Raw genomic sequence first — 22255 nt, 5'->3', positions numbered from 1 at the left:
GATAAATCATACTGTCGTGACTCGGACGAAAATTTCCATTCCTTGATATTTTTGCGATGAATCTCATCTTCACTCACGAGCAAATGGCTTTCAGATGCTAAACATAGAAGCTTCTAAATACCACTTCAACCAAAAAAAGAAAACAGAGAGAGAAGGGGGGGGGATTTACTTACAGAAGTCAACCACTGACTAACCTCATCCTTTATCTAACTATTTTCAGGTTTATGTTTTCTGTCTATTTTGCTGGGTCAGATGTTGGACTGGTGCCCGTTTGATGGAGCAAACGGAGTGTCTTCTATGGGATTTCACTCACAGAATGATATTTCTTTGTGAAGTATCCCTATAAAACTCCTCTATTCCTGTTGGCAGACCTTTTCTGTTTTTCTTCCTCTTCTTCCTCATATCCACTTCGAAGACACTTGCTAGGACCTGTCAGCGCTTCCCATACCTTTTCATATAACCCCAGAATCTAGACAGTGGTTGTTTGCATCCCCTTGTATTATCACGTCCATTTCGCCCTAAACAGTCAAAATGGAGGGTACCGCATCTTCAGACAGCAGCGCCACTATGGACTTTAGCCCAGAACGGAGAGAAGCCAGCCCCCAGCCCGCCCCATGTGTGATAGGCCTATATGGCATCCGCGGCTGCGGCAAATCGTTTATGATGAACAAACTAAAGCACGAGCTCGGCGACTCCGACTTCCACTTCTTTGAAGGCTCCGAGGTTATCGACAGCGTGACCGCCGGCGGGCTCGCCACGTTCCAGAGTCTCACCGAGGAGAACAAGGCATGCTTTCGAAAGTACGCCATGAAAAGGATCAGGTCGATCTGCAGAGAGAGTGGCAAAATCGGCATCGTTGCCGGACACCATATGTTCTGGTCGGAGGGCAAGGATGATGACACGGCGTTGAGAGTTTGTGGCGAGGAGGATATCCGTACTTACACCTTCATTCTTTATGTGAACACGCATGTGGAGGTGACGGCAAGACAGCGAAGGAGGGATGCAGAGAGACATCGGTCCAAGATGTCGATCAAGAATTTGCGTCGCTGGCAGGAAACGGAGATTAAAGAACTGCGAGACCTGTGCCGTGAGAATGGGGTTCTCTTTGCAGCTGTCTACCCTAACTTGGTGGACAAGTTATCCAGCTTGATTCTTAACTTCCGGAACCATGGAGAAATCCATAATCAATCAATTGCCGACCAGCATTTTGACAGAGCGCTCTCGAGTCACCGTGAGGAATTACGGACCGTCATCTTCTTCGACGCTGACAAGACATTGACGCCTCAAGACACAGGTGAATTGTTTCGCCAAATCCTCACCCAGAATGGCGCAAAGGAAAGCCCGTTGACCACTCTGTTCGAAGATGAACTGGACCACTCGTATGCGGCATTTCGACAAGTGATGCTGCTGTACGAAGAGTCATGCAGTGACACTGAGTTCGACGCCATCTGTAACAAAGTGGCCTCACGCACCGCTCTTTACCCGCAGATGACTTTTCTTCTGCACCAGGTGAGAAAACATCACCACATTTGCCCCGTGATTGTGACTTGCGGACTACATCGCGTCTGGGAGAAGTTCGTGGCGAGGAACGGCCTTTCCAACGTGGTGAAGGTCGTGGGTGGTGCGCGACTTGACGACGGCTTTGTTGTTACTCCCTCGGTGAAAAAGAATCTGGTCCTGCGCGCACAGGGCCATCATTCAGCATATACATGGGCATTTGGGGATAGTCCACTCGACATACCCATGCTGGTTGCTGCGAACAAGTCCATTGTTATAGTGGGGGACGAGCAAACCCGCAGCAAAGCCATGGAGCCGGAACTGCTAAAAGCGATGGTAAGCGATAGACTGCAAGCTGGTCAGGCTTTACTGGCGAAGAGCCCCTCGCCACCCCGGCTGGCCGGAATATACTCCCTTCCCGTCGTCGATATCATGGACCCGGAGTTCGTGAATTCAATCCTCACTGGGGGCCTTGAGGTCCGTCATGCCACCGATAGTGCTGCAGCGAAACTGTTGATGACCCCGACGCGGGATTCTGCTATCCAAGGTCCATCTCTGAGAGCCTCTCATCACAAAGTCGGCGCCTACCTAGCCAGAATGTTTGTTTCTGAGCTTATTGGCGTCGAGGAAATCACAATACGCGACGTTCATAACAACGACGCGGCCGGATATCGACTTCTCGAAGAAGACAAGACACTAATAGTGGCATTGATGCGCGGCGGCGAGTCCATGGCCTTCGGTGTCAATGAGGTCTTCCCCAGTGCCCAATTCCTGCACGCCAAAGAGCCAGAGGACCTCACACACGAACATATCGAGGGCAATGCCACCGTCATCATCGTTGAATCAGTGATCAACAGTGGCACCACGATTGTCAAATTCGTGGAGGCCATCCGGGCTATGCATCGTGCAATTCGGATCGTCGTCGTCGCTGATGTTGTCCAAAAGCAGGCGGTTTCAGGGGACTGTCCTATAGGAGAGCTGGCGCGTTCCTCGAAACTTTCTATCGTGGCGCTTCGTCTGTCGAATAACAAATATACCGAGAGTGGAAGTACTGACACGGGGAACCGCTTGTTCAACACGACTCATCTTGCCTGAGTAAGGGGTTTGTGAGAAATGAGGACGGTGTTAATGATTACTGACGTTGGAGAGGATCTCTTTGTGTTACCAACCAGTAACTATCACTTACCAGAGGTCTTCAATGTCGACATTTCACGAAGAAATATTTCGAAAGTTTTTCATTTCCTACCTCCAAAACTACCCAGACAGAATTCGGATGGACACGGCCTAAATAATAGAGATCTTGGTGTTAGAATGCAATTCGAGATAATATTCATTGTCCCTTGATGCGAATGTGTGTTTTGTCGTGCCGGCGCTCTTTGATGCTATTAGTGCCATCACCAGCACCCAGGAGATGTTGTAGAAGCCCATGAGATGTACACCGGCGAGTGCGGCGGCGCGGTTCTGGGAGCTGTTTATAACTGCGTTATAATATATATCGAATGATTAGCATTCGATGCCGATCATGGGTCCTGCTGGACATTTCAAAAGCGAACATACCGAGCCGATATTAGAAACAGCTAAAGAGGGATATATAGCTATAGGCATGTGCTTATCACTATTTGAGTCAGTGATAAGATGGCTGTGCAGGATAGCATACACTACACAGGTTATGGAAAGATCCTATAGTTAACTTAAAAAGAAGTGCATGTAGTATAGAAAGCCTACAAATAACCCAGAAATTATAGATAGTCTTATAAGTTCTAGAAAAAGACTCGAAAAACATCTAAATAAATCAGGAGAAATGGATAAAGTGCTGTAATCTATACCTAAGTATATATTGGAAACCCTTTCTCCCTCCAGGTCTTCCTGAGAAGACTCAAGGCAGTGAGTCAATATCCCGCAGTCAATAGTTTCCATGAAGATTCTCTCGTCCTAGTTGAACCGGCCTCGAAGCAGGTAATTATCATATTTTCTCGATACCTCAAAAACGGTTTCCATCCTACCGGAACCTCTCCGTCTCGCACCCCAGTGGCTGTCTGTCTCGAATATCGCCTGAGAAACAGCAGAGACGGAATCTTCTTTCCCGTGGCGAGTCGAGTCATGAGCTTGAGCTCGAACTTGGTGGGAATGCGGATGATGTCAATTGGACACTCAGCGGGGTGGCATGATCTCTGCAGCGGGTTTCCTTTTTCCCCGCTAGAGACGGTCAACGCTCAACAAACAGAAGACAACATGCGACGATCATCACGGGCGATTTTTGCCTGTCGCTGAGGGAAAAGAGTTGGAAAATTCGCATTAGGTGGCCAGGAATATACGGTCGCGTCATTTGAGCCCAGTACTGAAGAAAACAGCTGATTTCTCAGCAAAAGTCGCGATTTTAAGCCCAGATACCGCCATCAAGGCCGGGGGAATGATTCCGCGTCGTTCCTGGGCTGACTGGGTCCTGGGCTGTTCATCGCCCCGCAGGTCTTTGGCCGGGACTCGATCTCGCTGATGGCGTGAGATGGTCCCCTTGACACGCGTTTTGGATCCCTGGCTCTGCCTTCAACAATCCAACTTGGTAGAGAGTATGGGAGGGAATATTGCAACAAAGGCCCAGTTTTTATTTACGGCTTTCGCTGTCAATGTAACCAGACACACAGGACGACTGCTCTTCAGTTACAGACTTGAGCGAAAGAGCTCATGAATCACGATGTCATTGAGCTGCAAGCTCCGGAAGTGGAGAGGCCCCGCATGACCCCCACAGCGCCAGCGCCAGTTGGCTCGGGCAGGGGCTGCAGCACTCGCTGCCTGTCACTCGAGCTGTACAGCCTGCTGCTATCTATATATAACATCCGGACCCCTTCTTGATTTCCTGCGCCATGATTCACACTTGCTTCCTTTGCGCAACATTTCAGTCTCTGTGCTCCCTACCAGGCTATCACTGCTTACCACTGCGACTTTCCCAATTCAACTGTCAAGTCTTACTATAACATCAACACCATGGCTACTATCCAACTTGCCCGCCCAACAATCCGCCATTTCTCAGTCCACCGCTCTCAGGCAAGCACTCGCACATCGCGCTTCGTAGCCACATCATGTCTCGTCTCTGCCGTCGTGCTTCCCTTCGTCCCACCAGCCCTTGAGAGCTCGCGCGAGAGGAACCTAGGCTATCCCAACCACAGCAAGTGAGTTCTGCCTCAGTCTCCTGGCTGTCTGAGAAGTTTCAAGGCCGTACAGTAGTTGCTAACATTCTTTTCCAGACCGCACCCTCCCCTTTGTTTCCATGCTCGTTGATATCATACAACTCTTTGTCTGCATCGTCGATCGGGACCCGCTCCCGGAATATACCTCAACGGCGCTTTCCGACCGACTGACTGGCCGATCTTAATGACGAATAACCACCATCTTTACCCCTGTTTTACGACGAATGTTTTGGGATTTTCATATGGCGTTTGGGTGCATCATATCCATCGTGATCCTGCCTTTTAACATGGGCGACGTGCGTCCCCATCGGTGTTTGGCGTGACTGGTTACCTCATTACTATTACCCATCTATTTGGCCTTCCCAGGTCGCTAGACTTCGTATCCCCATGTGTCTGCCTATGTGGGGATTTGCATCTTCTTTGTTGAAGAACTGCGCGAGCGAGACAGATACCACGTGAGACTTAAAAGACCTGTCTAGATGGCCTACTACTATCAGTGGAGTGAATCTAGAATCCTACATGAAGAACAAGCTTGCCTTCCACATCTTTATTAATCTTCCCCGTAATTTTCCAACCGAGTTGCTGTATGCATGACTGCAACATCCACCTCTAAGATAGATACAAGAATATAGTACAGGCCATAAGACGCCTCGGATTGACCATCAGGCAAGAGTGCAAAAGCCTCAGCAATTTACATCCACATCACCTATACTGTTCCGCTCGACAGAGGACTGAATCATCCAAAAAGTGCCAGGAATGAACAAACACCTTACAACCGATTACCAGGAGGAGGCCGGAAAGGCCTCGCAGCCTCATACTTGCCCTTCTCCGTCAACCGGTCTTGTTCAGTGTCTGGCTCATGACGAGTCGGGGCGGGGTCATGGCTTGCTTCATCGCTCGGCGAAGCAACGTCATCCGAGGCATTCTGGAACCGAGCCTGGTTTGCGCGCTTGAAGCTCGGGTCGTCGGACGGGGTATGGATCGCGGCCGGCTCGTTCTTGACGGCTTGCCGACGGTGCTCGGCTTCCACGGCGGCGAGTTGGGCCTTCTTCTTTATCTCGGCTTCAAATCGGGATGCGCGGTCGGCGTTAATCGACTTCTTTGCGAAGTAGTAGGCTCCGCCGCCGGCTGAGTGAGAGATTGGGCGTTAGCTGGGCTGGGTTCTGGATAGTTGGTGGCGGTAGCCGGTGGTTTAGAGAGGGGGGTAATTACCAACGCAGAGAGTACCCCAACCTAACCTGTGTAGATATTGATTTCATGTTAGCGGTCCATGTTCGTGGTAAAAGCTCCTTGCGGGAGTCTGGGCGTCTTCAAGGTCCGCTCACCAAGTCGATCGGATCTGGTGGTCATTCTGTCAGCAATGGTACAAATTTCAGCCACTGGGTGTTTCATGACTTACTGTATTCATTATGATATATTTTCTCGAGCACAACAAAGAAGCACAGCACAGTGCGAGCTGAAGTGAAAGGAAACTGAAAATAAACTACGTCAACAGCGAGGCCCGGAGCCGTCCCTCACGCAGCTATTCCGGAGTTGGAATAGTGTTTCCGTAATAGGACTAGTATCGGCCGAAAGTCACATGCAGGGCTGCGGCGAGCCTCATCTTCATATTACTCACTCGCGCCTCCGTTGCAGCCTAACTTTCGTCTCTCAACTTCACTCCACGCCGACTAGGTCTTCCTCATACCGGTGACACCAGTTTAATAAAACGAGCACTTGTACCGCTTGAGATAGGAATGTTCTGTTTTCCTTGAAGCTCGACTGGGCGCTGTTCGCCCGCAAGAGCTGAGGCTCTCCGAACAAACGGGGTTTGCATATTAGACGATAGATTCTCAGCATAAAAAAACAAATCATCCCAAGCTTCCTTCTCCATCCATCATGCCGCCACCCAAGCGAAAGGCGACTGACAGTATGCCTTTCTTCTACCGAGCCTTAGGTAGACGCGGCGCTGGCTAACTCGGATAGGTGGTCGGTCCAGTAGAGCGTCGAAGCGTCCAACGCCGGTCCCTGATGTCCAGGAAATCGGCAGTAGCGATGAGTACTCCGACTACGAGCAGGATGCAAAGGAGGAAAAGCTGAAAGGTAATCGCATTAAGCGGGGAGCGAACTATTTCTCGATACCTAGATACTGATGCATTGACATGTTAAGATATGGTGGACAAATTTTCCCTCGAATCATTCAGTAAAAAGTCACAGAAGCAGGACCCGAACTTTGGTTACAAAGACTTTTCCTCCCTTCCGTTGAAGCCCGACCATGCGAACCGTCCTCTATGGATCGATCCGTTGAAAGGCACCATCACGCTCGAGAGCTTCTCGCCGCTTGCGCCTCAGGCGCAGGACTTCCTCACTACGATCGCCGAACCGTTGTCGCGCCCGACTCACCTCCACGAATACCGGTTGACAGGGAACAGTTTGTACGCCGCTGTGTCGGTTGGCTTGCTGCCGCAAGATATTATCAACTTCTTGGACCGTTTGACCAAGACGCCACTCCCGGAAGCGATCAAGTCGTTCATCATTGATTTCACAAAGTCGTATGGAAAGATCAAGGTGGTTCTGAAACACAACCGGTTCTTCGTCGAGAGTACAGATCCGTCCATGCTGCAGATGCTGCTTCAGGATGAAGTTATCGGACCTCAGCGCGTACAAGGATCGGAGGGAATAATTCAACAGGCAGCGCCCAAAATGGGTGGTCTTGTCATTCCTGGTACTAAGGATGCTGCTGGCGTGAAAGAGACGTCGGAGCAGAAGCCTGTCGAGGAAGGGGCTACAAAACGCCCAGAGGAAGATGATATTCTTCTCGCCATCCGCGACGATGATGACGACGACGACGAAGAGCAAGCACAGGTACACAGCTTTGAGATTCCGAACGAAGCTGTGGAACCCGTTAAGGCGCGCTGTCAAGCTATGGGTTGTCCCGCGCTTGAAGAATATGATTTCCGAAATGATGACATCAACCCGACACTAGATATCGATCTAAAGCCAAATGCTCGGATTCGAAGCTATCAGGAAAAGAGTTTGAGTAAGATGTTCGGCAACGGACGTGCAAAGAGTGGTATCATCGTCCTGCCTTGTGGTGCAGGAAAGACATTGGTCGGCATTACCGCTGCCTGTACGATCAAGAAGGGAACGATCATTCTTTGCACCAGTTCCATGTCCGTTGTTCAATGGAGGAATGAGTTCCTGCGGTGGTCTAACATTGACCCTGGCGACATTGCCATTTTCACGTCCGACAATAAGGAGAAGTTCCGACGGTCGACCGGTATTATTGTCTCGACATATTCCATGGTTTCCCAAACCAGGGCACGGTCTCACGACGCGCAGAAGATGATGGACTGGATCCAATCACGGGAATGGGGTCTCATGATTCTCGACGAAGTCCACGTCGTGCCTGCATCCATGTTCCGAAAAGTCACATCCGCCATTGCCACTCAAAGCAAGCTTGGTTTAACAGCTACGCTTTTGCGTGAAGATGATAAGATCAAGGATCTGAACTTCCTCATTGGTCCGAAACTGTATGAGGCTAACTGGATGGAGCTCGCAGAGCAGGGACATATTGCCAAGGTGCAATGTGCTGAGGTGTGGTGTCCAATGACCACAGAGTTTTACACCGAGTACATGCGCGAGAAGTCCAGAAAGGCCGCGCTTCTCTACATTATGAATCCTCGCAAGTTCCAGGCTTGTCAATTCCTCATCGACTATCACGAGAAACGAGGTGACAAGGTCATTGTATTTTCCGACAATGTGTATGCCCTTGAGCGGTACGCGCTCAAGCTGAACAAGGCATACATTTATGGAGGAACCCCTCAGAACGAGCGTATGCGGATTCTTGAGAACTTTCAGCACAACGAGCAAGTCAACACCATCTTCTTATCTAAGATCGGCGACACATCCCTTGACTTGCCCGAGGCTACCTGCCTCATCCAAATTTCTTCACACTATGGTTCCCGTCGTCAAGAAGCACAGCGTCTAGGCCGAATCCTACGAGCCAAGCGTCGAAATGACGAGGGCTTTAACGCGTTCTTCTACTCACTGGTCTCGAAAGACACAGATGAAATGTTTTACTCTTCCAAGCGACAAGCGTTCTTGGTCGATCAGGGATACGCCTTCAAAGTCATTACCCATCTGCAGGGGATTGAAAACCTCAGCGGACTAGCATATGCCACGCCGTCAGAACGCCGTGAGTTACTACAGGAAGTTATGCTACAAAACGAAACCTCTGCGGACGTGGAGGCCGTCACGGATGATCTTTTCTCTGAACGATCTGGTGGCAGAGCCAGGGCTAGGGGGGGTGTCAAACGGAGCGCTGCTACTCTCAGTGGGCTGGCTGGCGGTGAGGACATGGCGTACATTGAGTATAATAAGAGCAGAAATAAGCAGCTGAAGGAGAAAGGCCACCATCCACTCTTCAGGAAGCTCGAGCGAGACCGCCAGAAGAGAAAGAAAGAGATGGAAGATTTCAGCCAGTAGATGTGCCTTGTTGTTTTGCTTATATACAGACCAGATTGGTAGACTGCTCAGTCAATATCTCAAAACATGTATGAAATTGAAGCTTTAGACTTTCAAGGCTTGATCCATTGTAGAATCGCGCCAGGTGTCTATTGCTGCCTGATGAACTGTTCTCCGCCCCATCGTATCACGTGGTGATTAGAATAAGTGGGGCGTTTCCCAACAGCTTCAGGATCCAAGATTCAAGAAGTTTCGAAGCTCATCTCTACATCACCACTTTTACTTCGAACTATCGTGACAACCTACGCTTTAATCTGACGCTGCCCATCCTCTCTTGTTAGAAATATTTACAGCACTAGCTCACCATGGCAGGCGAGGAAGACCCTAACAAGAAGCACCCTGCTTCCTCGCCTGAGAGCTCCCGCCAGTGGCCCGATGACGATAATCCTTTCGTCGCATTCCGTCGATTCGCCGACGAGCAAATTTCCTCCATGCTCCAGTCTGTAATGGGAATCCCCTCCTCCTCTACACCTCCACGATCAGAACGATGGTCCATCTTTACTGAAGACCAAAACTACCGCGACGCCCAGCGCCAGAACCTTAACACCAATGACGCAGGCAGCGGAGATGCGTCGTCGGGTTCAGAAAATCAGGGCTCCTCCTCAACGCAAAACAACAATGTTAACAATACCAACAATTATTCGCCGAGCTCGTCGTCAAGATCAGAGCGTTCTAGTTTAGGAAATTCGTTCGATATGGATATGTTCTTCAACTCGTTCTTCGATCGCTTCTTGCTCGACTTCTTCCACCCGTCCCACCAGACCTTCTTTTCTCCCCTCGTGAGCTCCGATTCCGCCTATTGGCCTGTCAACTATCTCATGTTCAGCCCTTATTCACCTCTACACCTCGAGCGCCAGGCGCGTTACAGGTCTCATCGGGAGCAGGGAGTTTTCTCGTCCTTGATGTCATCTATGGGGCCCTCTCCCGATCCCGACCCTGAAGAACCAAGATGGCGCGAAGCTTTTGAGGATCTATTGCGACTTGAGAATGGAATGCCGATGCTGGACCGCGAACCAGGCACAGTTGCCAAACAAGAATCCGGGAAGGACTGGATACATAGCCTGGTTAAACGGGGCAGCCTGGGGAACCATTGGAAGTTTGTTTCTGGATCTGACAAACATCCGTGGTCGAGTATTACATTGGAGCGCTCGGAGGACACTAAAGAAGAGGGTCACTCCTTGAAGGAGGCAGAGAGGACTGATTCGACTGCGGAAGACACCAACACTAAACAGCTTACGGAACTGGACCTATACGACCGCTTCCTTGCGGACATTGACGCCCGCGAGAAGGAATTTTTCGGCGATTTCCACCACAGCCCTCTTCTGCGGCTGCTGATCGATGATAGGCTCGGGGCCAGAAACGGCGTCCTATCTACTGAAAGAGAGTCTAGCGACGATACAGAAAGCTGGTTGGAGCTTGTATCTGGCGGGAATAAACATTCTGCCCCCGAAACTACCGAGGCTGCTCATCCGCCGGCCACCGAAGAAGAGAAATCCCCTGCGGAAAACTACGTGCTATCAACTCAAGTTAGCACAGACCGCGTCCGTCTTCCGGATGGCTCAATTCAAACGAAAACCTTGAAAACCAAGAGGTTCGCCGATGGCCGCGAGGAAACGAACGAGTCGACCGAAGTTGTCAGTCCGCCTCAACACGACCAGAGCTCCTCGCCTGGCGACAAGAAAAACGGGTGGTTCTGGAAAGACTAGGTGTTGCGCTGTCTAGCAGATATTTGTCCACTGGGGTACGGTCTTTTTATAATGATTGATTTACAATTTTTTCAGCGTTCTTGGCGGGTGTTTTGGCCGGGTCATTGTATCCATTTACCATCTGGTTCTATTTTGGTTTCGGTGATCAATATTTGCACGCGGCATTCGTCGTGACAGTTCGATATCGTGTTCTGAACATATTGGATAACTAACTAGCTTATCATATATTTAGTCTTATTTACTGGTTGTCCTCCATGTTAGATAACTTTTTGAAGTAATTATTGGTTTCGTGCAGGACACAGTATTGCAATCTTCTATACGAAATTAGGTAGTTATTCTCTGCCACTCTCTTATCAAATAAACCCCCTCCATATGATGTAGTAATTGCACACTTCATAATGATTGATCTAATCAGCCTTTACGCTCTTCTTCTGCGCCTTACCGGTCGTCCAGCCCTTCGATTCCCAGTACTTGACGCTATCCTCCATTTTCTTATACGCCCATGTAAATGGCGGGTCTAAAGCACACATTAGCTTCGCTCTAAAATCATATAGCAAACACCTCCAGGCAACCCACAAAGAAACTGTCTCAAATCATGCCTATTATCGTCGGGGCTATACTGCTCCGCATGGTAGCTAGGCGTAATAACTGTCATCTTATGGCGGTTGATCGCATAATTATAGAAGAAGTGTCTTGTCTTCTCATAGATCTCCCGGGGGCTGTACTCATTGCCCCAAAGGTGCAGTAGGCGCTCATACATCGACCACGGGCCCAGCTTTGAGACCTTGCGCAGGTATCCGAAGGTGCCGAGTTCTGCATAGGTCACACCCATGTCGGCTTCGTCGGACTGCACATAGGTGGCTGTTATGGGTTCGAGTTCGGCTGTGGGTGTGGCGTTTAGGAATTGGGTTAGGATGGGCATGGAGAAGGAGTCCGAGGAGTGGGAGATGAATTTTTTAAGATCGACTTTGGAGATAGAGCCAATAGGGTTTAACTGATTTTTTTTGTTAGTTTCTAGGTTGATTGGGTGATTGAAGAGTTGGAGGGGAAGACGTACGTCGGCGCTGCTGGCGTCGTACTTTGTTAGATAGCCTCGTAAACTAGATGTTGCTTGTCAGTATTGATAACCCAAGGGTCGATATCGGCTAGGTGTGTAGAGTGGACCGGGGAGCGTACCATTCTAGGAATTGTTAGTATATGATCCAACCAATATTTGGGATATGGCACTAACCATCAACATTGGACGATGCCAGAACAAGGAGTCCACCTCCACCAGGGCGCTGGCGAACTGTGGGTAGCAGTGACGCGAATAGGTAAGATAGTACCATTCTCAGACGAGCCTGAATGTTCTGCAGTGCCTGGTTCTCTGCCCGACTACCACCGTGGACCTTGAACTTTGGTTGGAAGTTGGTTACGACAGTAAACAGGTTCGTAAGAGCAGTCACGACAGTATCAAAATTAAAGTCGATGTGGTACGACCCGATCTCGACAGCAAGCTCTTTCGCCCGGTCTCTTGTTTCTTTGCTCGAGTTCTGGGTGCCCATGAAGCTGGTGTGGAATATGCGACTAAAAGAGTCAGTTACATCTATAGAGTTAAAATTGAAGTGATAGATCATACTTGCAAACTTCCTGGCTCGTGGTTGGGATCCAGGTCGAGTCGGCAGGTTCCGCGCATAGTCGTCGAACATCTTTGATGACTTGCTCATTCCCTTCCGAGACAGCTTTGATGACCTCTCGACACATTGAGTGGACAATGACTGCAGTAGCGCAACTATCGATTCCACCACTTAGAGGAAGGAAGAATCCGGCAGCGCCGCTTCTTCGGAGATAATCCCAGAGCCAGCATGCAGGACCCAAGGCGATTTCTTCCTCTGGCGCGTGATAGCGCGGCTCGAGTGCATCAGAGGGCGCAAGGCCAGGATCAGCATCTTCATCGGTCCGAGATAAACGCATGTCAAGATCAAGGCGGACAAAGGGGGTCTGTTTGCTAGCCTGCATATTTCTGCTCGCTGTGCTGCGGTATGTTCGCACCTATCTCGTTTAGTGTACTGAAGGATAGCATAGGGTTCGTTGGCATACTTCTTCGATATCCACAGTTGCCGTGACCACTTCAACGTCATTCAGAGAGAACTGTGAGCCTTGAGCCACAATGCTCCCATTGATAACTATCATCGCGCATCCATCGTAGTAAAGTCTATCTCCGTCGCACCCTTGCTGGTTGGCATACAGGTAGATACCGCCACTCTGACAAAAGTCAGCCAAGTCACTGGTGCGGAATGAAAGGATTAATTACCAATTTCGTAGCTTGAGTGATGAGATTTATCCGGGTATCGAGCTTCTTTAGCTCGTGGTGACTTCCAGACGAGTTGGAAATGATTTCGACACCTTCGCGTCGCATTAGCAACTGGCAAAAGTACAGAGTTTATAGAACTACCCACCTGCAAGACCGTATGGAATATGGGGACTACACAACATTAGCATCCAGTCCATAACCGAGCCTTCTATGCGTACCCATTCGGAGTGAACAATTCTTCGCAGGTCTCCAATCCCAAGCATGTATCTCTCGTGCTGATAACCGCATCGCCGAAAGGAACCTTGTATTGCCCTGTTATCTTGCCAACAATTGACTCTAGATAATAGTCTTCGACTTCCTGGGGTCTTTGCCACGGGGTAAAATGCCGCATTTCTCGGTAATTCCCATCTACTCAGGACAGAATCAGCGGTAGTCCAACCAAAGTGTGAGTTAATCCAGACACCAGGGGTCAACATACCATTAGCCAGCCACATCTTGGGCCTAATCAAAATGATGTTCCGGTTATAGAAAATGACTCTTCAGCTACATCAGCACCTCAAATTCCATCATTACGAACTGGAGGAGGCAAGAGGACAACGAACCGGCAGTTGTATCGCACATTTCTGTGACGAACCGGCATACCCACATCGACAACGATGTCCTGGCAGTCGGGGTGGTCGATGATACGGGCTAGCATTTCCCATGAATGGAGAAATGTATCTCCCTCCATAAATCCATCGAGAGCTCCATATCCTACTCGACGTCAATATCAATTCTAGTCAAATAATTTTTGCAAGGCGATCGTACCGCTGATCTCGAGTTCGGGACCGACTCGAAGAGTAGCTCCAGCAGCTTTGGCCTGTCGAATACTCTCAATAATCCGCTCTGCATTTCCCTCCCAGTCGAGAGCCCACTGGTTGAGGGAGCTGATGATTGTTAGCTTAGATAAATATAAGTACGAGACAAGACGTGATGGGACGAACCATGTTGCGAGGGTGACGAGACGTCCCATTTTGGATCACAGGATACTGATCAGATATGATCCAATTGATTGACTCCGAAGCAGAGAGTGAACTTCCGGCTGCCCTCCAATTCAACGAGCAAAAGAGAAACATTTGGAGTTGCTTGAATCTCCGAATCGACGGGATGACGAAAGTCACGTGTGTGGGGTTTCATCCGCATTACCCCTCTACCGTCACGATAATACATAGATACAAGCACCCGCCGCTACAGTATTCTGAAAGTAGGGTAATTCAATAACAACCCCGCTTCCCTCGGCCCAATATCGCTGATTAATGCATTGATATCGGAGTTGCCGCGATTTTGAGCGATTTTGATCAGGAACAGGAGCGGGAAATCCCCTTGCATTCTCCTGGCTGTAGATTCTTCCTCTCTCTCCAAAGCGCTTTTCTTGTATATACCGCCGGATTCACTCCAAAGAGGCATCATGACCAATAACTCGCAAGTTCCGAACCCGGCCCATATACAGGCCGACTCAATGCTGGCTAGGCGCTTTGGCAAAGAGACCGTGAATTATTTCTCGAGTAAGGAACCCGATAAGCACCATGGAGTGGCGGGATGGATACTAAATATCAATCTAGGCTCTCCCTTGAACCGTCTGTCGTTCCTTCGATCAGACCACCCCTTTCTCTCCGCCGCTCTCAAGCACCCTTCGACCCGATTCGTCATTCTTAAGGACCTAGCGCCACTTACAAGGTCCCCGGCGGCGCTGTATTATGCCAAATACGATGAAGTGCGAAAGCTTGTCCCCGAGACGATTTATGATAAGTCGGAGGAGAGTATGATCAAGGACCATGACTCGCGAAAGACAGAACCGCACCTCGTCTTCCTCGGTGTGGACGAGGCGGCCAAACAAGACCCATTCACCTGGAAGATCTACTCCGGAACGCCGTATTTTGCTCTCGATGTGTCGGAGAAGGGATCAGAGGAGCGGCAGGAAAATTCAAAGAGCGTGCGTAGCGCGTTCGAAGCTCAAGGACTGAGTTTCCTGCAGGCGAGGATAGCGATGACATTCTCAGCTGATGAGGGTATGCTTACTACTTTCCCACATATACGGATGGGAAGAGTCAGACGCTAACTACTCTCTAATACAGCCGCTATATATGCCCAAGGACGTGCTCTCGTTGACTGGAACACCCGAAACAGCTTCTGCGGCACTTGCGGCAGCCGCACAATCTCCGTAAACTCGGGCACAAAGCGCGCCTGCCCACCCACCGATGCAGCCCGCGAGGCCGAGGGCAAACCCATCGAAAAGCCCGCATGTACCACCCGCACCACCCTGTCCAACCTCTCCTTCCCGCGCACCGACCCCACCATCATCGTCGCCGTTGTCTCCTGCGATGCGAAGCGGATCCTCCTCGGCCGCTCCAAGCGCTTCCCGCCAAACTGGTACTCGACTCTAGCCGGATTCATCGAGCCCGCAGAGTCCGTCGAGGACGCAGTCAGGCGCGAAGTGTGGGAAGAAGCCGGCGTGACGCTCTCGCGCGTCATCATCCACTCAACCCAGCCATGGCCGTACCCTGCTAACCTGATGATTGGCGCCATTGCGCAGGTCAGTGACCCCGCGCACGAGACGATCAACCTCGAGCATGACCCTGAGCTTGAAGATGCGAGGTGGTTTGAGATTGAGGAGGTTGAGGAAGCTTTGAAAGTGGGAACGAGTAACTTGGATCAGGCTGCTGGGCCGGGGTATAAGGAAGGGGCGTTGAGGTTGCCGCCGGCCACGGCTATTGCCAACCAGTTGATACAAGCGGCCATCGATATTGATTTTCTTGCAGGGGATAAGAACTCGAAGATGTAGAGCAGTCATAGACAATACTACTAGATAGAATGAATATGCCAAGAAGTTGTTTGGCAACACTTGAATGGATATGTACGGAGTGGAACGAACATATTTAACCAAGCATGCAGTGATGGTATTTTAACAGACCCAAATAAACCAGTATGCCACTCTCTCCTGACTCCAGAATGAAAATGTCACAAAAAAAGCACAAAAACGCTCACATATTTGCATAAACCGTCCCATCCCGAAGTTCATGAATGCTGCTATTCCCAGGCGAAGACCCAACCTCCGTATACCGCCTGCCATCTCTCAATTCATGGATCGTGATCCGTCGATGGGACTTTCTCCGCCTCGAACCTCGACTAGATGACGTATCTCCTCTTCCCTCACGTAAAGCCAAATCAATACTTTCGGCATCGCTTTGTGCAGCGCTACTAGTCGGTGTTTCGATGTCGCTTTCCCTGCCCACGGATGCCTGCAGTTGGTTATCCGCTACCATGGCCAACCCGTCTTCTACGTACCATTGGCGCAGGTCGGTAGCGAATTCTTTTTCTTCGGCACCATACTCAACAGGCGGGCCGGTCATCTCTGCGTCTTCGGAGGACGGAGAGAAAACAGCCCACGCGCTGGTACTGTCACTAACGAGTATGACGGAGTGGTCGAGGGTTTTCACGCGGAAGTTTCGGAGGAGGATAGCGTCGCCTTCTCGGAGTGATGGTAAGGCCGACTTGTACGGTCTTAGTATTTGAGCGAAGACGGTTGTGCCGGCCATGGATTGGTCAGTAAGTTGGAGGTTCAAGATAAATTCCTTCTTTCCTGTTGCTGCTTTGACTGGGGGTCCAACTTCAGCAGCAACGGAGATGGTGTCCACCAGTGCGTTGTAATGGTCAATAAGCGTGGCGAGAGGTGCAAAATAGGAGAGTTTGCTTCGCAGGCCGGGATAATGGCGGTCTACTGAAACATCATCCGCCCCTCTGATGGAATCCTCAAACTGCTGATCAACCTCGATGCTGGCTTGCAGCTTTTGGTCTTCATCAGGCGACGCGGGTATCGCAACACCGGAGACATTCTCGAACGGCGCACGTTCGTTTTCTTCAAGTTTTATGGTATCAGGAGCATTCTCTGACTTGACAGCCACGGTGGGCGAAGCACCTCGGTTTTCTGAAACGTCAAATGACTCTTTAACTCCTTCTGGAGTGTGCGGTGGCTGTTCAGTTTCCAGTTTCGTTAGGGCTTCCTGGGTTAAGTTTGGAGTTGGTAACATTTCATCCAAAATTTCAATTTGGCCAGCACCGATTTGGTCAGCTTGAACCGGCTGAGAAGGTCCCGGAGTCACCAATTGCACACTTTCTTGACGAATGGGCATGGACGAAGGTTCCTCAGTGGACGTAGCAGCTCCCGACGGTGCGGCACCGTCCAGTCGGAGCGCCAGGTGTCTCTCGTGTATGATTTCGGGTGTCTCTTCGCGGGCTTCCGTATTACTATCAGCTGGGTGCCCCATTGAATAGGTCTGCACATCTCCATCCACCGCCGTGCTGTATTGTGGCTCCCTAAGCTCGTATAGACTAGGATCAATCGCCATATCATGGGCAGAATGAGCAGGTTCGGCAGTAGCATGGATGCGTTCAGCGGATTCCGACACTGTGGCGAGGTAATCAAGAGAGTCATGGTTTGGCCCATGTGAGTAGTCGGGGGCCGGCTGGAAATCTTCAAGGTATTCATGCGACCCCATGGACTCGTTGGATGCTAAAATCTGCTGGGGGTACAACGGCGGTTCAGCAGGTAGTGCTCCCGTTCCCATGTCGAGATGTTGCTGGGATTCTTCGATTTTATGCTCTGCGAGACCATGGTCATGCGCGTCTTCGTCCACTCGGTCTTCCTCAGGACGCCAACCATGTTCAAATCGCTCATCTACCATAGGCTGATCATCCTCTCCATCTCCAATCCCGCTTTCTAAATCTTCATTGACAGCATCATCTGCTTCTCGGCCATAAGCATACTCATACTCATCCTCTTCGATCTCATCGCTGTATACATCTTCTTCATAAGGTACTTCTCCCTCCAATTGTCTTTGATACTCGGAGTCATATGAGCCCTCATCTGAGTGTTCTTCCGCCTCCCGACTAGTTGGTTCAACTGGGCGCGGAGCAGCTAACTCATCCTCACTGTCACTGTCTAGAACAATAATTTCTGGTTCTGCATTTTTCGGAGGAAATCGTGCGGGAGGTTGCTCTTCGTATTCTGACTCAACCTCAGACTCCGAGTAGTCGTATGCGCCCCTGTACCGACCTTCTTGTTCGTCGTCCTCGTAGTCTTCTTCGTACGAACCCTGGTCACTTGCATCCTCATCGTAGTAGCTCATTCCATCCCCTTCATCGTACGCACCAAAATCGTCACGCTCCTCAGATACATCTTTGCTTTCCTTTGGCGAAGGCGTCTGGCTTTCGACAAGGTGGGGGCTCTCTTGTTTGGGTACTCGTTTACGCTCTGTATCAACTTCCTCATTGTCGCTCCCTGTCGCAGAAATTCCATCACTTCTGTCTCCTGGTTCTTGATCCAGTCGTTCCGGTAATCGTTCAGTACTCGTCCGATATCTCCCCCGCCCTGACCTTTGAGAATCAATGCGCTCTGCCCCTTCGCTCTGCTCGCTTTCGGAATCTTCCTCCAATTCAGAGCCTGAGGCCTCTATTCGAGCCTCAGCTTCGTCAGTCTCTGCAACCACTAACCCGGCATGTTCTGATGTCTCTTCCACTTCACTTTCTTCTTCTTCCTCTAAAACCACACTTGTAGCCACCCTGTCACCCGGTTGAGGGCTAGACTCTGCCGCGGAGTCGGGAACAATTTGGACGTCGTCGGTGTATACAGTCACCGCATCATCCTCATATACATGTATCGGCTCGCCATCGGTCAGGTCTTCCGGCGGAGGAGGAGGGGTATCTGGTTCGGAAGTTCCAACGGGCGCGGGTTCAGCAGGTATAACGGATTCGGCCGCGGCGGCAATATCAATCGCTGTTGTAAAATAGCCGACTGGGGTATTCGATGTTGTAGTAATCGGAGACGGGAGTGGGAGTCCAGGAGACGGAATTGGGTGGAGGCGAGGAGTGTCTGTTGGGAGATGGAGGCCGTGGTCTAAATCGCCCTGCTTGGTGGGCGCAGGAATGTTGCTCGGAGCAAAGCCAGGGCGGATAAACTGGATGTCGTCTCTTGCCTGATCAGGAAGTTGACGTGGTACTGAAACTGAGGTATCCGGTCGAACATCCTCCATGGGGACATCGGTATCTACAGCTGAGACACTTTCCGGAACAGGTCCTGAGGAGGGCTGGATCGCGTTATCCTCAGTATCTTGGGCAACGGCTTCATCCCCAACATCCGGCCCGCCTGCCAACTCTTCATCGAATATAGCCATCCAATCCTCTGGTAAATCCTTGTCGCTAGGGCTCTCCGGTTCATCGATCACACGCCATTCGTTGCTTCGCATACTGAACCTCGGTCGTTTCCTTCCTTTCCCAGGGACGGTCCCATCTTCTTCCACAAAAGGATCAATGGCGGGATCGGTGAAACGATACGAAGCTCGAGACCGCCCTAGAAAGGCTGGAGATTGCCATGCTGTCGAACCAAGGGGTCCGGACGCGTGGTTAATGCCATTAGGAGTAGGTGTAGTCGGAGCAGGTGTAGTGGGGGATTCCGCTATGCTATCCGCGGGCGGAGGTGTAGGCCGGGCGCGATTGAGGTTTACAGTTGAAAGGAGCTTGGAGTCGCGCCAGACCTATATCAAGTAAGAACGTTGCCCACAGTCCGCGGAGCGTTTCCAAGAATTACCTCAAGAAATGCGGAGGCATCGAAGTGCACATCCCATGAAACGCCTTTACCAGGTGTTTGGGCCACCACATCATTCTTCGCCAACCTTGACCCAGCGAGGTTCAGATTTACGGTATCACCAATACCAATATGAGTTCGAGCGACCTCCTCCGCAACATCTCCGTGGAAAAATACTTTTACTTGTCCGTTCGATCGACGAAGGCGAAAATCGGGCTCCGCTAGGAGAAGAGTAAGGGACTTGGTAAACGACGAGTAGGGCCATAGAAGCGTTACGACAGCACGGATAGAGCTATGCTGAAGGCGATCATCATCAGGGGAAAGCCGCGCAATTGGAATAGCTGTTGAACTTATTTGCCCCGGCGCTGAAGGTTGGTCGCTGGTGTCCATCGTCGGCGCCAGGGATCAGTCTATCTCTCTCATGATTCTCGGTCTGGAGCGCTTCGTAGTCCGTCGTGAGATGGGAAATTCGGTCTCCGAAAGTGATGGGAGTGTTAAAAAATAATGGGGGGTCTATGTAGGATGCAGTCTTTGAGGACGCGTTGGGCGGCGGTTTGAGGTCACAATCAACGAGCTTGAATGGTCGGCCGTCGTACCACGGACGTAATATTACCTGTATCATTGCTCATGATATGCGATTGTGGATATTATCGCGGTATTTAAGTGTTTTCGACAATGCTATCATCTCTAACAAGCATTATAAACATTGGGAAACAAAATGGATCTCCGAAATAATCTATGATGTCGTTATAACTACTTTGGGGAACTGATCCCTAGCACCTAGCCAGCTCTGCATACGGCGGGGTTTGATATCATGGTCCGGCATCGGGACGCACGCCATTTTAGCGGGGGAAGTCAGGTCTCCAAACCCATTCAAGGCGTTTCTTTAAATTCTGGCCATTGACTCTGACTACGGATACCAAGTGGAATGATGGCATTGCCCCAGCAGGTTCGTCGAATAGCAGTCATCGGGGCTGGTCCGGCCGGTCTTGCTTCTGTGAAGTATACAAACCAACTCTTCCCATGATCGCCGTTGGCTTATCTATTGCTAGGTATTTACTGGCGGAGAAATGCTTTGACACCATTGATGTTTTTGAACGAAGGAGTTTAGCGGGAGGGGTCTGGAATTATAGTCCAGGCGCTCTGAAGGAGGCTGTCCCCACGCCAGTACCGCAGCTCAGTCCAAATGAGCCATTGGAGGAGCCGTCCTGGCTTCCTAGAGAGGCTTCCAGGGATGCTCAGGAACCTACATTTATTTCTCCCATATACAATACTCTGGATACCAATCTACCCAAGGAATTGATGGCATATGGAGAGAAACAATTCCCACCCGAAGTGCAAGACTTCCCGAGGCACTCTACTGTGAAGGATTATGTGAGGGAGTATGGAGAAGATATCAAAAAACACATCCAGTTTGAGACCCAGGTGTTAGACGTTCACAAGGATAGCAACACCGCGGCCTGGACAGTGACGACAAGGAACTTGCGCAACGGAGCATCAACAAGTGCACCGTATGATGCTGTGGTCGCCTCAAGCGGCCATTTCGATGTTCCCCATCTACCTGAAATTCCAGGGATCGTAAGTTGGAACAAGGCCTATGCAGGTGTTATTACACACTCCAAGTTCTACGACTCGCCAACCCCTTACAGTAACAAGAAGGTTATTGTCGTCGGAAGCTCCGCCTCTGGGCTTGATATTGGAAATCAAATCAATGAAGTATGCAAAGGAAAGGTCCTCGCATCCCAGCGGACAGAGCTTTATCTCTCACCCCCGGATACCACGGACAAAGCCTATTACCCCGAAATTGCTGAGTTCCTTTCACCAGGCGGTCATGAGAGAGCCGTCCGATTTGCAGATGGGAGGATCGAGCAGGACATCGATGCAATCGTCTTTTGCACAGGGTTCTTCTATTCTTTCCCTTTCCTATCTTCCCTTGATCCTCCTATCATTACGCACGGCCGTAGGGTACAAAACACCTACCAGCATCTTTTCTACATTCATGACCCCACCCTTGTTTTCCCTGTCCTGCCTCAGCGGATCATTCCTTTTCCGCTGTCTGAGAACCAGGCTGCTGTCTTCTCCCGTGTGTGGTCCGGTCGTCTAAGTCTCCCGTCTACCGCGGAAATGGAGGACTGGGAAAGTTCAGTCGTTACCAAGAAAGGCGATGGCCCGGCTTTTCACCTTATGCCCTTTCCCCAGGATGCCGACTACCTGAACATGCTCTATGATTGGGCATTAACAGCTGAGGCGCGTTCTGGGCTTACCAATGCTGGCAAGGGTAAACAATGCAATCGCTGGGGTGAGAAAGAAAGATGGATGCGAGAGATGGTTCCGGAGATGCGGAAGGCATTCTTTAGCAAGGGCGAGGAGCGGCGCTCGATAAAAACCCTTGAGCAGCTTGGATATGATTTCCGGAGGTGGCGGAATGAACAGGATCACTTTCCATGAG

The 22255-nt window shown here is 50.4% G+C and overlaps 9 protein-coding genes across 9 annotated transcripts; 6 read left to right on the top strand and 3 right to left on the bottom strand.

Moving 5' to 3' along the window:
- Positions 1-531: 531 nt before the first annotated feature.
- On the top strand, positions 532-2592 carry APUU_60663A (uncharacterized protein; the record flags this gene model as incomplete). The annotated part of the gene is made up of 1 exon (XM_041693928.1): positions 532-2592. One exon carries the CDS (start codon positions 532-534, stop codon positions 2590-2592), a length of 2061 nt encoding a protein of 686 aa, XP_041559809.1.
- A 1887-nt stretch (positions 2593-4479) lies between these two features.
- APUU_60662A (uncharacterized protein) lies at positions 4480-4773 on the top strand (the record flags this gene model as incomplete). The annotated part of the gene is made up of 2 exons (XM_041693927.1): positions 4480-4664; positions 4740-4773. The coding sequence occupies 2 exons, from the start codon at positions 4480-4482 to the stop codon at positions 4771-4773; spliced, it is 219 nt and encodes a 72-aa protein (XP_041559808.1).
- Positions 4774-5451: 678 nt separating this feature from the next.
- APUU_60661S (uncharacterized protein) lies at positions 5452-6090 on the bottom strand (the record flags this gene model as incomplete). The annotated part of the gene is made up of 4 exons (XM_041693926.1): positions 5452-5810; positions 5895-5920; positions 6008-6021; positions 6082-6090. 4 exons carry the CDS (start codon positions 6088-6090, stop codon positions 5452-5454), a joined length of 408 nt encoding a protein of 135 aa, XP_041559807.1.
- A 470-nt stretch (positions 6091-6560) lies between these two features.
- Positions 6561-9149, top strand: SSL2 (TFIIH/NER complex ATPase/helicase subunit SSL2; the record flags this gene model as incomplete). Its single annotated transcript, XM_041693925.1, has 3 exons — positions 6561-6591; positions 6648-6764; positions 6832-9149. 3 exons carry the CDS (start codon positions 6561-6563, stop codon positions 9147-9149), a joined length of 2466 nt encoding a protein of 821 aa, XP_041559806.1.
- A 344-nt stretch (positions 9150-9493) lies between these two features.
- On the top strand, positions 9494-10894 carry APUU_60659A (uncharacterized protein; the record flags this gene model as incomplete). Its single annotated transcript, XM_041693923.1, has 1 exon — positions 9494-10894. One exon carries the CDS (start codon positions 9494-9496, stop codon positions 10892-10894), a length of 1401 nt encoding a protein of 466 aa, XP_041559805.1.
- Positions 10895-12039: 1145 nt separating this feature from the next.
- Positions 12040-14199, bottom strand: QNS1 (glutamine-dependent NAD(+) synthetase; the record flags this gene model as incomplete). The annotated part of the gene is made up of 11 exons (XM_041693922.1): positions 12040-12074; positions 12126-12460; positions 12513-12925; positions 12974-13138; positions 13188-13279; positions 13333-13358; positions 13406-13595; positions 13666-13724; positions 13790-13940; positions 13995-14113; positions 14171-14199. 11 exons carry the CDS (start codon positions 14197-14199, stop codon positions 12040-12042), a joined length of 1614 nt encoding a protein of 537 aa, XP_041559804.1.
- Positions 14200-14634: 435 nt separating this feature from the next.
- On the top strand, positions 14635-16008 carry NPY1_2 (NAD(+) diphosphatase; the record flags this gene model as incomplete). The annotated part of the gene is made up of 3 exons (XM_041693921.1): positions 14635-14731; positions 14789-15235; positions 15302-16008. 3 exons carry the CDS (start codon positions 14635-14637, stop codon positions 16006-16008), a joined length of 1251 nt encoding a protein of 416 aa, XP_041559803.1.
- Positions 16009-16207: 199 nt separating this feature from the next.
- APUU_60656S (uncharacterized protein) lies at positions 16208-20196 on the bottom strand (the record flags this gene model as incomplete). The annotated part of the gene is made up of 2 exons (XM_041693920.1): positions 16208-19756; positions 19810-20196. The coding sequence occupies 2 exons, from the start codon at positions 20194-20196 to the stop codon at positions 16208-16210; spliced, it is 3936 nt and encodes a 1311-aa protein (XP_041559802.1).
- A 538-nt stretch (positions 20197-20734) lies between these two features.
- On the top strand, positions 20735-22254 carry APUU_60655A (putative flavin dependent monooxygenase; the record flags this gene model as incomplete). The annotated part of the gene is made up of 2 exons (XM_041693919.1): positions 20735-20808; positions 20859-22254. The coding sequence occupies 2 exons, from the start codon at positions 20735-20737 to the stop codon at positions 22252-22254; spliced, it is 1470 nt and encodes a 489-aa protein (XP_041559801.1).
- Between the last annotated feature and the right edge of the window lies 1 nt (position 22255).

Source organism: Aspergillus puulaauensis, chromosome 6 (genome assembly GCF_016861865.1).
Source record: "Aspergillus puulaauensis MK2 DNA, chromosome 6, nearly complete sequence".
NCBI classification, from domain to species: Eukaryota; Fungi; Ascomycota; class Eurotiomycetes; order Eurotiales; family Aspergillaceae; genus Aspergillus; species Aspergillus puulaauensis.
This window is presented reverse-complemented; position numbering and strand designations above follow the sequence as displayed.